The sequence below is a fragment of the Phaethon aethereus genome (genome assembly GCF_964289735.1).
Source record: "Phaethon aethereus genome assembly, chromosome: 13".
Lineage (NCBI taxonomy): Eukaryota > Metazoa > Chordata > Aves > Phaethontiformes > Phaethontidae > Phaethon > Phaethon aethereus.
Window position 1 is genome coordinate 22,777,713 of NC_138589.1, and position 14,972 is coordinate 22,792,684.

At 44.3% G+C, this 14,972-nt stretch overlaps 2 protein-coding genes across 3 annotated transcripts; one reads left to right on the top strand and one right to left on the bottom strand.

The window, feature by feature from the left end:
• Positions 1-1,436: 1,436 nt before the first annotated feature.
• Positions 1,437-3,532, bottom strand: TERF2IP (TERF2 interacting protein; the record flags this gene model as incomplete). Its single annotated transcript, XM_082005941.1, has 3 exons — positions 1,437-2,176; positions 2,816-2,892; positions 3,034-3,532. The coding sequence occupies 3 exons, from the start codon at positions 3,530-3,532 to the stop codon at positions 1,733-1,735; spliced, it is 1,020 nt and encodes a 339-aa protein (XP_081862067.1). The 3' UTR covers positions 1,437-1,732.
• Positions 3,533-3,589: 57 nt separating this feature from the next.
• On the top strand, positions 3,590-14,718 carry KARS1 (lysyl-tRNA synthetase 1; the record flags this gene model as incomplete). 2 transcript variants are annotated; one of them, XM_082005539.1, is made up of 14 exons in its annotated part: positions 3,590-3,651; positions 4,365-4,515; positions 4,722-4,887; positions 5,290-5,383; positions 5,653-5,839; positions 6,012-6,137; positions 9,644-9,763; positions 10,010-10,172; positions 10,272-10,445; positions 11,193-11,278; positions 11,938-12,023; positions 12,370-12,496; positions 14,113-14,256; positions 14,632-14,718. In XM_082005539.1, 14 exons carry the CDS (start codon positions 3,590-3,592, stop codon positions 14,716-14,718), a joined length of 1,773 nt encoding a protein of 590 aa, XP_081861665.1. The 2 variants fall into 2 exon arrangements, with proteins under 2 accessions (XP_081861665.1, XP_081861664.1); XM_082005538.1 differs by lacking the exon at positions 3,590-3,651 and adding an exon at positions 3,770-3,861.
• Positions 14,719-14,972: the final 254 nt, after the last annotated feature.

Here is a 14,972-nt window from a genome sequence, read left to right on the forward strand (position 1 = left end):
AGCTAGAATGGAAGTTTTTGGCTGCAGGAAGTGACAGGACTCCTGTTCATGCACCTGGTCATCAGCAGTCCTTGGATTTCAAATCCAGCTGGTAAAGTTTCTGATTTTTTAAAAATCTTGCTACTTCTTTTGCTATGTTGTCTTGTGCTATCATCTTGTTAAGTTCTTGTCTGGTCTTCCACATAAGTCTCAAGTAACCAGCCTGAGCAGCATGACTGTACCAAATAATTCTCATTTTTTCAGCAGGAATGACCTGTCCAGTGAAACACTGCATAGTCTAAAACAGAGTTTTGGTATTTATTTGGTTACACTGGCTAACTCCCCAGATAATCAGGTGGTGTTTCAGGAAGGTGGTTTTCTGAAGTAACAGTCTTACTATATCAAGTTATCATTGACTTTCAATATAATTTGAATTTGGCTTAAAATCAGCAATTTCCTAATTCACCTTAATTTTTTTGAGTGCCAGAGTATAATAAACAAAAACCCAATATAATTCTAAGGAGAAACCAAAACCAATCTTTGCTTTTACAAGCTCATTTCATTTCACCAAAAGAATGAATTCCAGACTTACAGGACTGACTTAAAATAGTAGTAAAATAGTGACCAGAGCACAATTTCAGGCTGAAAGTAGAGTTTTTCAGATTGTGACTGTATACTAGCAATGGTGTTCTCTCTCAAACATGACTTAGGTGATAGATGCCTAAATGAACACTGAACACTCTTTCTTAACTTGTATCCCCTAGTTGAACTATTGCACGTAGCCCTGAAAGCTGCTCTACTTTTTCCAACTAGACTATATGGTCTGGTACAAGTGTTACTCCACCTGGATTAGAGAAGCTGGGACTCTTCAATGTGTAGAGATGCAAGCTGGGGCACAGCTATTCTTTGTTTTTGAAATCATGAAGCAAGACAGTAAAGTTAATGTTATTAAACAAAAACTGCAATATTAGCACTGGAGAACACGTGCTGGAAGTGGCAATAAAAACTGAGATGACTGTCTATGGGCCTGAGGTTTCAATAGACATCTCTCTGTAACATGAAATTGAATATCATGTCACAGTGACCTTTTTTTGACCATTCCCAGCACACATGGCCACTCTGTGACATCTCAGCATTCATTTTGAGACCAAGTGTCTCATCTTCTGTCATTAATGTTCTCAATCCCTCTTTTTGAACAGTTACATTTTCATTGTTATCATCTCTAAATGTCTGCTGCTGATCAAAGTTCATGAACCAAAAAAAAAAAAAAAGGTAATGACAACAACTGACAGAGCAGGTTATTAAATTATCATCCACAACAGTTTGAAATAAGACGCATGACCGAACAGGCTGCTATTGTGCACTAATAATGCATTACAGGTTAGAGCACTTAATGTGAGTGTCAGATTTGCATGCCAACCCTATTCAAAATCCTTTGCATGCAGCAATGTACAGGTAGGACTGTCAGCTGGTTTATATACTAGACACACACTTTAAAGCAAATTTTCAGTGAAAATGATACTGTATAGAACCATTCTCTTCACAATTTTATACTTTTCAATGTTTAGTGTACTCAGTATTACAAATAAAAATCGAATACAAACCAAGCCTTTTATTAAAAAAAATATTTTAAAGCATTTCTGAAACTTCAGAATGTTGCACCAAATTTTCCATCACATTTGCATTTCTGAAATGACTTTTTTTTAAGTTCCTGCCACAGTCCTAGATCAGTCATTCCCCTCTGCTTTGCTATCTAACTTCTCCTAAATGCTATCCGCTTTGCTACATTTTCAGCTCCAAATTTTGCTATCAATTTATTTCTGACACGTTCATCATCTTTTTGCAATTCCAAATCATCCTCTCTGCTCCATACAGGGTACCCATCCAGGCGCTGCCCCGTCTGCAGAAAGTATAAAGTAGTCTCCACTTCACCAGTGTTTTTCAGAAAGGCCTGCATAACAGTGAACAGGTCCATGCCAAACTTCTCCATGAAGTGCTGCATAGTTTTTACTACTTCTCCCACCTCATTGGAAGAAGAGCAAGTGCTTGTTGGTCTTTCTTCCCTTTGTAATTGCGTGTCAGGGAGACCAGAGTCCTCCGGTCCAGTTTTCAAACCAGATGCTGTTTCTCCTGGGGACTTTCCCTCTCCACCTTGTGTAGAAAGTTCTTCTGAAATGTCTGAAGTGTCACTTCCTGACTAAAAGTAAGAAAGAGAAGTGCAGTCATCAATTAGACGTGGTATTTTCTGGCAAGCTGCTTCTATCACCTCTACCCAACCACCTTACACTGTGACTCTACAGTATATGAAAAATTATATACTCAGAAATTACTAGGCATAGTAAAATTCAGTGACTGAAGAGAAGCCATACATGTTAACAAGGATATACAAGATCACAAAATAGCTTGAAATATAAGGGAGAATTCGAACAAACTATAAAAGGCAAAAGTAAATGTTAATGCAACTGCAGGAACGTTTTATGGCTGAGGTGAAAGGATGACTTCCATTTGCCAATACAGCTTTTAATGCGAGAACACTGTCACATTAATTTCCTCAAATTAACCTGGGCAGGGAATCAAACAAAGAAAAAATATGCTACACCGAGGAACCATTCATCACGAGCCATGCAGTTCACAGCTCACGTAAAGCTCCCACTTAGCCGTAGCAGAAGGGATGTCACTGCGCAAAGCCATTTAAGTAGTTAATTGTGAGTTGTTACTGTCCCGTTCTGTGACAGCCAGGAAGGCCTACTCGGAGCAGCTCGCTCCCAGCGGCGCTGCGGCGTGCCGAGGCAGCTGCAGCAGCAACGCGACTCCCTTGCTGGCCCTGGCCGCTTACCTCCGTGCTTTCAAACTCCCGATTAGCTGCCTCGAAAAGACCCGTGCTTTGTGCGGTCTCCTCCGTCTGCTGACGCTCTGCGGGAACACGCGGGCATCGACTGCCGGGCCGCACCAGGGCCACGGTCGCCCTCGCCCATCAGCCCCCCCTCACCCCGGCCGCGCCCCCCCGCCGCTCTGCCCCGCGCCGCCAAGCCCCGCCGGCTGCCCCCAGCTCACCCCCGAGCAGCGGGCGCAGGTGCCGCAGGTAGCGGTCGCGCATCGCCTGCCAGCTGTGCCGCGTCAGGCCGGCTCGCTCCAGCTCCTTCCAGAGCGCCCGGCCGCTCGCCCGCGCCTCGCCCCGCCCGCGCACTGCCCGCAGCAACGCGGCGTCCTCCGCCTCCGTGAAGGCGAGGCGACCGCGCGGCGAGGCGGCGGGTGGTGCGGGCGGCGCGGCGGGCAGCCGGAAGGGCTCCAACGGCAGCCGCTGGTTGCGCTCCACGCACTCCGTCACGTACTCGGTGGAGACGGCCCCGCCGGGCGCCGCCTCGCCGGGCTGCGCCAGGAGCACGGCTCCTGGCTCCTGCACGCGGCACAGCCGCCCGCCGCCCGCGAGCACCAGGGGCGCCAAGCGCAGCTTGGCCAGTCCGGGCCGCACGTAGAACCGCATCGGGCTCCCGTCGTCCCACAAAAACAGCGACCGCGAGCGCGCCACCGCCGCGCCCCCACGCTCCGCCATCGCCGCGCTGCGCGCGCAGGCGCGGGAGCGCCGGAAGGGCCCGCTGGAGCCGGGAAGATGGCGTCTACAGCGGAGCGCGCGTGCGAGGCGGCAGAGACCGAGTCGCGCCTCAGCAAAAAGTGAGGGTGGGCGGGCGGGCAGGTGGAGCTGCGCCGGGCTGGGGAGGCGAGGCGAGGCGAATCGAATGTCCGGTTGATCCGGTGTGTGTCGCCGCCAGGTGATCCGTCGGAGCGCGCCATGCTGAGCCCCGCCGCTGCGCGGCTCCGCGGCTGGGCCTGGAGGGCTGCGCCCGCGCTCCGGTGGCGCCAGGCACTTCATGACCAAAGCAGGTCGGTGCTTTGCGATCTGGCTGGGCCCGCCTCTTTCATCATGAAGTCCCGGCCGGCGGGGTCGGGAGCCGCGGGAAAAGCCGCGGCGCCTGTGGGCCGCGGGGCCCGGGCCGCGCCGCGCCGGGAATGCGGCTTTGGGAGCCCCGAGTAACGCCTGACTTTTTTTTCAGTGGAGACTTTGCTTTATTTCACTTATATGCTACGTCGGCTTGCTAGGCTCTTAATGCATGAAACGGCCTGGAGAAGGGCCTTGGGCACATAGGTACGCATCCTCAAGATCTGTTGATGTGGTGTTTAATTCAACTTTAACTTTTGCAGAGTATTTGTATATTGCAGATGGTGAACTAGTAGAGTTCAAAGAAGAAAATGCTTCAGTATGCTTAAGGATAGTAAAAGAAATGACGAGGTTATTTGTACAGTAAGCTTTTGGCAGAATGCTGCCAACTGACTCCCTGTAGAAGTATCAGAGTAACTGCTGCATCTGGTTTCCTTCTCTTTTGCAGTGAGCTGAAGAGACGTTTAAAGGCTGAGAGGAAAATAGCTGAAAAAGAGACAAAGCAGAAAGAGCAAACTGAAAAGCATTCAAATAAGGCTTCCTTGACACCTGACTCGGAGAATAACATTGGTGCTGATGAGGAAAGCTTGGATCCAAATGTGAGCATCTGGCCTCATGCTTATTACTGTTCTGATAATAATTGTTATTGATTTACATTTGACCTTTTATTCAGGGGGAACTAAATGATTAAAAAGGGAGAGACCTGCGTATTCCTACATAAGGGCAGCTGTGTTTTAATTTACAACCTGTAAAATATTTTCAGTTTCTAACAAAATCATTTGGTTTTGTTTGTTTCTGGTGACAGCAATACTACAAGATCCGTAGCCATGCAGTCCAGCAGCTGAAGGGCACTAATGAAGATCCCTATCCCCACAAGTTCCATGTAGACTTATCTCTCTCAGATTTCATAGAGAAGTACAGTCACCTGCAGCCAGGAGATCACCTGACAGACATTACAGTGAGAGTGGCAGGTAAAGGCTTATCTGGGATACAGGAAGATGGTCTGTTGCTTTGCGAAGCCAAGTCTTAGCTGCCTTTAGTGATGGGGTGGTGTCTTTTTCAAATTTTGCTGATGCTTCATTACAAAGTCTGTAGCTGTGTTAGACTATTCAGGAAATGTCCTTTCAGACTGAGTGGGCCCCTGCAACATCCCTTAGAACTACAAGACCAGCTTGTGATATTGGGCTCCAGGACCCAAAGTTCATATGGTCTTTTGTGCATTGGTATTAATTTTGAGACTTAACTGCTTCTCTTTCACGGTTAGTGATCAGTTTAGAGCTGATGATCCTTTGTCAAAGTGATAGGGGCTTTTGCCCCTGTATCCTTTCTGCTAGGGGCTCTATTCCTGATGTCCTGCGTACTTTGACATTTAGGTCGAATCCATGCAAAGCGTGCCTCTGGAGGGAAGCTGATTTTCTATGATCTTCGTGGTGAAGGGGTCAAGTTGCAGGTCATGGCAAATTCCAAGTAAGTAGAGGTATTCCTAGTAGCATTCTAAACCTAACTGTGTTATGGGGCCTAGAGGTCTGTATTTGGGCATTCTATTCTATCATCTTAGGCTATTCACCTATGGGTTGGCTTAGGTAGCCAGGTAGTGTTTTGCTTAGGATGTTGTGGTTGGCTTTCCTGCTAGAAGAATCCTTTTTTTAAAGCATTTGGTCTGGGGAGAGACTTGCAGGACAGTTTGGAATGTTGAATTTTAAACAAAACTGCTTACACTGGTTTTGTAATTACAGGCTCTACAAATCCGAGGAAGAGTATTTCCGTATTAACAACAAGCTGCGTCGTGGGGACATTATTGGTGTAGAGGGGAATCCTGGGAAAACAAAGAAAGGGGAACTGAGTATTATTCCGTATGAAATAACTCTGTTGTCACCATGTCTGCACATGTTGCCTCATCTTCACTTTGGCCTCAAAGATAAGGTACTTGTCATACCTGTCACTATTGGAGGCAGTTTGACAGATAGCTCTGAATGGATGTTCTCTTATATCTGCTGATGGTATCAGTCAACAAAGGAATAAGAGTTTTGTTTTGGTGTTTTTTCCTTTGGTAGCATTTTGTCTAGCTTGTTCTAAAGATATTTGTTCTTTTCAGGAGACTAGGTATCGTCAGAGATACTTGGATTTAATTCTTAATGATTATGTGAGGCAGAAATTTATAACCCGTGCAAAGATCATTACATACATTCGGAGCTTTCTAGATGAGTTGGGCTTCCTTGAGGTAAGGCTTCAGTCTTTCTTTCTCTCTGCATATCGGATGTGTTTAGAGTTTCTTAGCTTCAGGGATGCTTTAGGTTCAGGCTCATATGCAAAATATTTGCAGAAGTGAGAATAATTACCTCAGCATGGTATGTTTTGTCAGCTTGATGTAATGGGAGCCATTCCTTTCCTCTGCTTTTAAAGTTAAGACTGTTCCTCAGTTGGTGAGGTTGTGACTCGGGGAAACTTTTCTCAAGGTAGTACTTCAAACTACTGCTGTGCTGTCTCCTTATTTCAGTAAATTAAGGTGGAAATAACATATTTGAAATGGTGTTTTGCCTCTGGAGGTAAATGCAGGTCTTACTTTCTGTAAGTAAAATTGGTTTTATCTTAAGATCTTTTGTGGAGTACCATATGAGAAAATAATACTAGCTCTGCTGTCTGTTGCATCCAGATTCTTGGTTGTACTTTATAGTTAGCAAAAAGATTGGAACTTAAGGTAGTTTATTTACAAGTGTTTATCAACTGAATCTGCAAAAGATGCCAACGGAAGCTTTTTGAGAGCAGTGGGAATCTGAACCTGTGCTGTGTCATCTCTGTCATATGTCTAATGACTTTAATGTCTGTCTTTGTGTTTTTGTTTTTTTCCAAATCATTCTTAATGTAGTACTTACAGATTACTGTTCTGATAACTTAATCAAAAGGACTGTAAAAGACCTTCTGAATTTATATGAATTTTTGGCTTGGCGAGAATGTTGGGAATAAAATAAAAGGCAGAGAGGTCAGGGAATGGCATGCTATACTGGAGGTACATGAATTGGGCAGTGCTCAATCATACCAGTACTCCATATGGCACAGTGTAGTGTCATGCCATGAAGAGATAGATACTAGTTAATTTTGAGAAAAATGAGCCAAACTGTCATGGGTATTTTTGGCGGGTTGACCCTGGCTAGATGCCAGGTGCCCACCAAAGCTGCTCTGTCACTCTCCTCCTCAGCTGGACAGGGGAGAGAAAGTATAACGAGAAGCTTGTGAGCCAGGATAAGGACAGGGAGAGATCATTCAACAAGTATCATCATGAGCAAAACAGACTCAACCTGGGGAATTAATTTATTGCCAATCCAATCAGACTAGAGATAATGAGAACTGAAACCAAATCTTGAAACACCTTCCCCCCCATCCCTCCCTTCTTCCTGGGCTCAACTTCACTCCCGATTTTCTTCCTCCTCCCCCTGAGCAGTGCAGGGGTATGGGGAATGGGTGTTGTGGTCAGTTCATCACACATTGCCTCTGCTGCTCCTTCCTCCTCAGGGAGAGGACTCCTCACACTCTGTCCTGCTCCAGTGTGGGGCCCCTCCCACAGGAGACGATCCTCCACGAATTTTGCCAGTGTGAACTCTTCCCACAGGCTGCAGTTCTTCACAAACTCCTCCAGCTGGGGTCCCTCCATGGGGTGTTGTCCTTCAGGAACAGACTGCTCCACTGTAGGACCCAGCAGGGTCACAAGTCCTGCCAGCAAACCTGCTCCAGCCTGGGCTCCTTTCTCCATGGGGCCACAGGTCCTGCCAGGAGCCTGCTCCAGCATGGGCTGCCCATGGGGTCACAGCCTCCTTCAGGCATCCCTCTGCTCCAGTGTGGGGTCCTCCATTGCTGCAGGTGGAGATCTGCTCCAGCGTGGAGCTCCATGGCCGCAGGAGCACAGCCGGCCTCACCATGGGCTTCCCTAGGGGTTGCCGGGGAACCTCTGCTCCGGTGCCTGGAGCGCCTCCTGCACTGACCTGGGGGTCTGCAGAGCTGTTTCACATATTCTCACTCCTCCTTCTGGCTGCTACTACCATCACTGATGGTCTCTGCCTTGGCCAGCGGTGGGTCCGTCTTGGAGCCGGCTGGCATTTGCTCTGTCAGACACAGGGGAAGCTTCTAGCAGCTCCTCACAGAAGCCATCCCTGCAGATTCCCCGCTACCAAAACCTTGCCACGCAAACCCAATACAGTATTGTGTCATGTTCTTCAGCTGATTGGCAGGACTTGCTAGTTCAATTGACATCAATTAACCTATTTCTGATTCCAGTACTGTCTGGGATGCTGACTCCTTTCGTTTTTCTGCAGCTCAGCTTGTTTTATAGTGTAGGTCCGTTCGGAGAATCCCATTAAATACTTGTTTAGGGAGCTATATTAATTCATAGCCTACAAAATTTGTTGTCTTTTTTTAAGTTCTGTCTGCATCCTTGTTCTCTTTTTACCACACATAGACTTCTCTTTTTTTTGCCCTGACCTTTGTTCTTTCACAGCAGCCCTGAGTCTCATTCTGTTTTGTAGAAGTGTTCCCCTTCTGTATGGCTATAAATAGTTTTGTTGTGAAATTCTGTTGTGAAAATACCTGTTTTCATGCTTCTGGGTCAGTAACAGGGTATTAATTCTTGATGCTAAGATGTGAGGATATGGACAGGCATACTGAAGTTCTTTGTGTTAACATGAAAGCCAAGCTGGTTTGTAAACACAGCAATTTTAAACATGGCATATCCCACAGAATCAATCAGAAAATTTTTTGGCCACTTCCACCAGCTGTCTGTGCAGGGGGCCAAGTTTTAAGTTGTAAAACATTCTGCTACTCCATTTTTCTGCCATTTGTAGCTACTTTCTCTTTTCAATGTCAAGAGACGTTGAACTGAAGTCTCTCATGTAGTCAGTAGTGTATATTGCTTGAAGCGTAAGTGGTCACCTTCTAAATGTCTAAGAAAATGCAGCTCCTGCAAAAGAAAATTTGTAATCATTTGAACTAAATCAGTTCATGGAAGCCCACAGTGGGATGATTTAATTCTTTTTTCTCCCTGAAATTGTATATCTCTTCAGAAATTAATTCAGTTGGACTCTAGGATTCCCAATACATACAGAAGATCACAGAATCATTAAGGTTAGAAAAGACCTTTAAGATCATGAAGTCCAACCATCAACCCAACATCAGTAACAGATTTTTCTCTGAAGTGAATGTTTCCATGTGTCCATATATTCCCAGCCATTCTCATCACCAAATATTTTTGAATGCTCCAAATTTAAACATTTTTTCCCCAAAAGCGATATTATTAAAATTGTTTAGGTTTTGCAAAATTTGCACTATCCGTGGTATTTCATTTCTTTGCAGAAACTTCATTTTCTGCAATGTAGAGAGATGATTTTGTGATAATGCCACAGCCCAGTTCCTGGCTTTGATAACATAAGCCTGATAACCCAGCAGGCTCATGTTTACAGTAAATATGAATGATGCTGGATAGCAACAAATAGTTAAGTAATTTGTCTTTACTGACTGCATGGGAGAAGTTCTTTTAAGTTCGGAATTGTGCTTATATACTGGAATGTCAAACAATAAATGAAATACAGAGTTTTTTTCATGAAAGTTGGCTGTGGCTTGTTTTGTTTGCTTGATCTGTAGAGTTCTGCTTTGGAAACAGATTAAATGAAAGCAGGGCACTGAGGTATGACCCTGGAAATATTTATGCCACTGTTAAAATTTGTTGTTGTTATTTTACAGATTGAAACTCCTATGATGAATATAATTCCAGGTGGAGCTGTGGCAAAACCTTTTATCACATACCACAACGAACTGGATATGAATTTATATATGAGAATTGCTCCAGAGCTTTACCATAAGGTAAAATACAAGCCCGTCATGGCTACGCTTATATTCTCCAGACTGTTGTGATCTTATTCTAAAAAAAGTAAATGTAGCTGAAATGAGGATTATTCTTGAAGAAAGGTAGACTCATTGGATTGGAGGAAACAAAATGTATCTTGAATGAGAATTTTAAGGTCGCATTGCAGTTGTGTGTGTTTGAGCTCTCTTTAGTTCTTTTGAAATCAAAAGTTAGTATGTTTACTAGAATTTCCTTTTATTTAGATGTTGGTGGTTGGAGGCATGGACAGAGTGTATGAAATCGGGCGTCAGTTCCGGAATGAAGGAATTGATTTGACTCACAACCCTGAGTTCACAACTTGTGAATTCTATATGGCTTATGCAGACTACCATGACTTGATGGAAATTACGGAGAAGTTGCTTTCAGGTGACATATGCAATATTAATTAAACAAAGAGTAAGAATCTCTGAAGAATTGCATATTGTGTGTCATACTCTTTTTCTAAACTTCAGGTTTCTTTTGTAGGGATGGTGAAACATGTTACTGGAAGTTACAAGATCACTTACCATCCAGATGGTCAAGATGGACAGGCCTATGAGATAGATTTTACCCCTCCCTTCCGGCGAATTAGCATGGTGTATGATCTGGAAAAGGTCCTAGGAGTGAAATTTCCATCAGCTGAGTGTTTTGAAACGGCAGGTTAGATGCTGAGTATGAATGTCCTGTAATTCTTCCTTAATAGAAAGAGGGCAAAAGGTCACAAGTTCTCAGCCTGCAGTCTGTCAGCTGCTTTTTTGAGGTGGTGCTAACTGATGGGACTGCTTTTCTCTGGTTTTGTCTGTTACCTATGAGTCCAGAAAGAAGCCTTCATGCCTCGCAGTCTTTGGCAAGATCTGACTCTCTTGCCTCTTCTTTGTTGAGTATATGTGATGTTGTGTACTCAAGAGGCATGATGTGGGGAGTTCTTGATCTGTTGAAGAGACCCAGCTTTTTATTTCTTCTGTCTTTTGTGCAGTTGAATCTCCATGCCTGTGATCCTAAGTTAGGCGTATGATTATTTTGGGCTGTCTTCAAGATGTGCATATGTGCTATTTTATTCCTGGAATCCAGAGCCATAAGGGAAACAAGTTCATATGCTTTTTAGTGATTTCTCCCCTCTCACAATTTTTTTTTTTCCCCCCAAATAATACTGTCCAACAGTTGAGTGGGGTTGTGCTTAACCGTTGTCAAGTTTCTGAAATATAAAATAACTTGTATTTTAGTGTTAACTGATTAAAAATAAACACTACTTTTGTAGATTGACATTTAAGCTTATGTTTTCCATGATGTATCCCATTAAGATCTTAAAAATCACTCTAAGATATGTGGAAGGATGCAGAAAAAGAAAAACGTGGTTGCCTGGGTGGTTTTTCTAATTTTTGTCTGAAATTTGTACAACAATTTCAGAAACGCGCAGGTTCTTTGATGACCTTTGTGTAGAGAGAAATGTTGAGTGTCCACCTCCCAGGACAACAGCCAGGCTTCTTGACAGAGTAAGTAAAGGTGGTGGTTTTTATAATCCTAATGTCTTTTGAGGACCTATCTGTATCAACAGAAGTCTCTTCAGAGCAAAAGTTCAGCTCCACTGGGAAAACACACTGAAATGCACTTCAGCTATTTCTGTATCACAGTGAGAAAACTTGCTGTGTCAAAATCTTTTTTTGTGTTGTCTACACCAAAATGTAGTTTACTCATGCCTTCTTAATGTAAGCACTAGAGGATTTTAGTTGGATAACTGGTCTTTGCTTTATCTTATGTCAGTTTTGTCTGTGAGATCTGTCCATTTATATGTACCTTACCAAACTGGTAGGCTTACCATATAGTTCTTCTATCAACTGCATGAAGTCTTTTTCTTTGTACCCAAAATACTGCCTGATAGCTGGTTTTCTGCTATTTGTTTGTTGTAATGTCCAAATTGAATTACGTTGTTGGTTTTTATGTAGTTTTTGTTGTGTCGTTTTTCTTATCCAAGTAGGACACAGACTCTTTCTTAATGAAGACATTGCCATGATCAAGAATTTTTAGCTGGGAAGCTTTTTAGTTCTATGGTACCTTCTTCAGTAGTGAAGACAGGGAATTAGGATGTTTGGGGAAGGCACTATTAGGAAAGTGATACTGTACTCTACATAATTGTTTTGCTTTGTTTTCACAGTTAGTTGGTGAATTCCTGGAAGTCACTTGTATCAACCCTACATTCATCTGTGATCACCCACAGATCATGAGTCCTCTAGCAAAATGGTAAGAATATGAGACACAGTTAGTGTGTAACTCTCCTAAACCCTCTACTCCTACTTTATTAAAAAGAAAAAAAAAAAAAAGGAAAGGAAAAAAAAGTCATACATGTGAAAACCGAGATTTTGAGATTGTATACTAGTTTGTGAATTCTGACACCAACCAAGATAGACATTGGTTCCTGACCTGTGAAACCCATCATCCAGGGAAGAGGTTTGCTGAGGCTTAGTAGTTTGGTTTTGAACAGCTGTTACTGTTAAGTGTGGGCAATCCCCCTGAAGCAATGTATGTGCTTTTTGCTTCTGTAAAGATGTTTATTTTAAGGTATGGTTGTTTTGTCGTCTTTGCACAGGCATCGCTCTCATCGAGGACTAACAGAACGCTTCGAACTCTTTGTAATGAAGAAGGAAGTGTGCAATGCGTACACAGAACTTAATGATCCTTTCCGGCAGCGGCAGCTTTTTGAGGATCAGGTGAAGGTATGATGTCTTGCTGATAGTGAATCAATGATACAGGCATGCAAGGAAAGAGTATTCCCTATGTCTATATTCCAAATCTGTTAGTCCCTGCTGCTGAAAAGGGTTGTTAACTATTGAGCAAGTGTTTCTCCCTCAAGTGAAAGCCTGTAATTAAAACTTAATTCCTTTTAAAGGAACCTTGCTCTCAAAGGTAAACAAGTCCAAACATTGCTGTTGATTAGTTTTTTAGTAGTGTGACTTTGTTTCGGTACATCTTCCCTTTTATTCTACCTGAAGTACTAATCTGAAAAAAAAGGAAAATGTGCAAAGCATTTTCTCAGCCTTGCTCAGGTTGAAAGTTATTTTTCCCCAGTTAAGCATTTATGTAGTCATACAACATTATACTTCTAGAATTTTAAATAAATTTTCATGTCCAGTAAGAATTTGAGTAGTGTGTAAGAAATAGCCTAATTTCGTGAACTGAGTTACTACTATTTTAAATTGGCTCACAGAATAGGCCTGCAAATTTACAGTACTAGGTTTTTCCAGATAAGCCTCAGAAAGGAGTGACTGAAACTGATTTTGTTATTAATTAGGTGTACACATCCATGAATGCATGTGTGCCCACACATCATTGAGGTCAGATGATGCAGTCTGCAGAAACAGAGTTCCTGTTCTTCCTGTTCTTTCTAATGGCTTCACAGTGCCTGACAGGATTAAACAATTGTCAAAATCAGGAAAATAGACTTATGTTAACTAACCCACTTGATGCTAAATTTCCAAGTGTTGAGTCAGAATGAATAACATTACAGATTTCTTTTGCCTTTGGTCTGTTGTATAGATGTTTGCTGCTGCAATTGTTTCTCATGGTTGTAGACAGACTTCACAGACATACGATTATATGCATTGAATGAAAATTTGCCTGAAAATTTAATGTTAAGGCAGAGATTGAGATGAAAGACGGTAGTTCAGATTTCAGGCTCAGGCAGAAAAGTTTGCAAAGTCTTCCTTGAAACCATGAGCAAAAATGTTGGTTGTTGTTTCAACATTTACACTTGGCATTTCCTAAATTTGAGAAGGTTGGCTAGTCTGTGTTTTTATTATGACGACTTTTGGCACTTGGAGGCTGTTGGGGTCAGATGCATTAGTTACCATCTCAGTGTAGGTTTTTTTAATCTTTCTACTTGAGGGGAAAAAAGCAATCCTTAAAGTTTGTTTAATGGAACAACTATTGATGATTCAAAGAATTGTGCTTAGTTGTTTCTGCAAACATTAAAGGAGGGGTTTGCAAGCAATAAAGAACCTGAGAAGCCTTTGAAAGCAGTTTATTCCACTGTCGTCTGCTGTCGTATGGCCATGGAGATAGCTTTTACTGACGTGAAGGGCCTGTGCCTTTGACTGGAAAGGAAGCTTAACACATTAGAAAGGAATTGAGGAAGCACCTGTGTAAGTGACCTCTGCAGTTCTCCAGGTGCTGAGATTCCTTCGTCTGTTACTGTAACAGTATAGGGCTTTGGCTTTACCAGATACATGGCTGCTACACATACCAGTATTCCCTCTTTTTGGTAGGTGTTAGCAGAAGTGGCACTGTCTAGCTCTGTACAGCTTTACCTTTTACTATTAATTTTCTCATTTAGGCAAAAGCTGCAGGTGATGACGAAGCCATGTTTATTGATGAAAACTTCTGCACTGCACTGGAGTATGGCCTTCCTCCTACAGCTGGCTGGGGCATGGGAATTGATCGCTTCACCATGTTTCTGACAGACTCCAACAACATCAAGGTAAACGTTAGAAATGGCAGTGCCTCCTGCTAGCTTTGCCAGAGAACAGGGAACGACGTTCTGCTAAGCAGCCATCTTTCTAACAAAACAAGTGACAGACAGTGTAGCTACTTGAGATTCTTTATGATAAAGAATTACACCTCAGAAGGGCTCTCCCTTGTGGCACTTGCCTAACGGAGCCCGCAGCCGCGGTGCAGGGCGTGCTCGCGCGCCCCAGCCCTCGCAGTGCTCTGCGTGACGAGCGCTGCCTCCGCGCCGCAGAGTGCGGCGGCAGCCAGGCCGAGCGCCCCTCTGGCGGGAGTGGCCCGCTGGTCTTGCTGCCCAAACCGGGGAGGGGGCGGCCCTGGCGCCCGCTGACGGTGTCACTTTTCGCAGGAGGTGCTTCTCTTCCCTGCCATGAAACCGGAGGACAACAAGAAGGAGGCGCAGCCCGACCAGCCTGCCGAAGGCACCTCTGTGTGAAGCCCGGGGCGGCGCGGGCCGTGAATAAACGCAGCGCTTCCTGCCGCCCGTCTCTGTGTCTCTCTGTGCGCCTGCGCAGGAGCCGCTGCTCCCGGCGGACCCTGCGCGCGGGGGAAGCAGCGGCGCGTGCGCGGACTGGGTGTTACTTGGCCAGGCGGTCGCGGCCCCGGGGCTTTGGCTGCCACCGCCCGGCCCGGTGAGGAGCGGCGGCACCGTTAACCCGCGGGGTAGGGGCCTGCGCCGAGGGCGGCGTG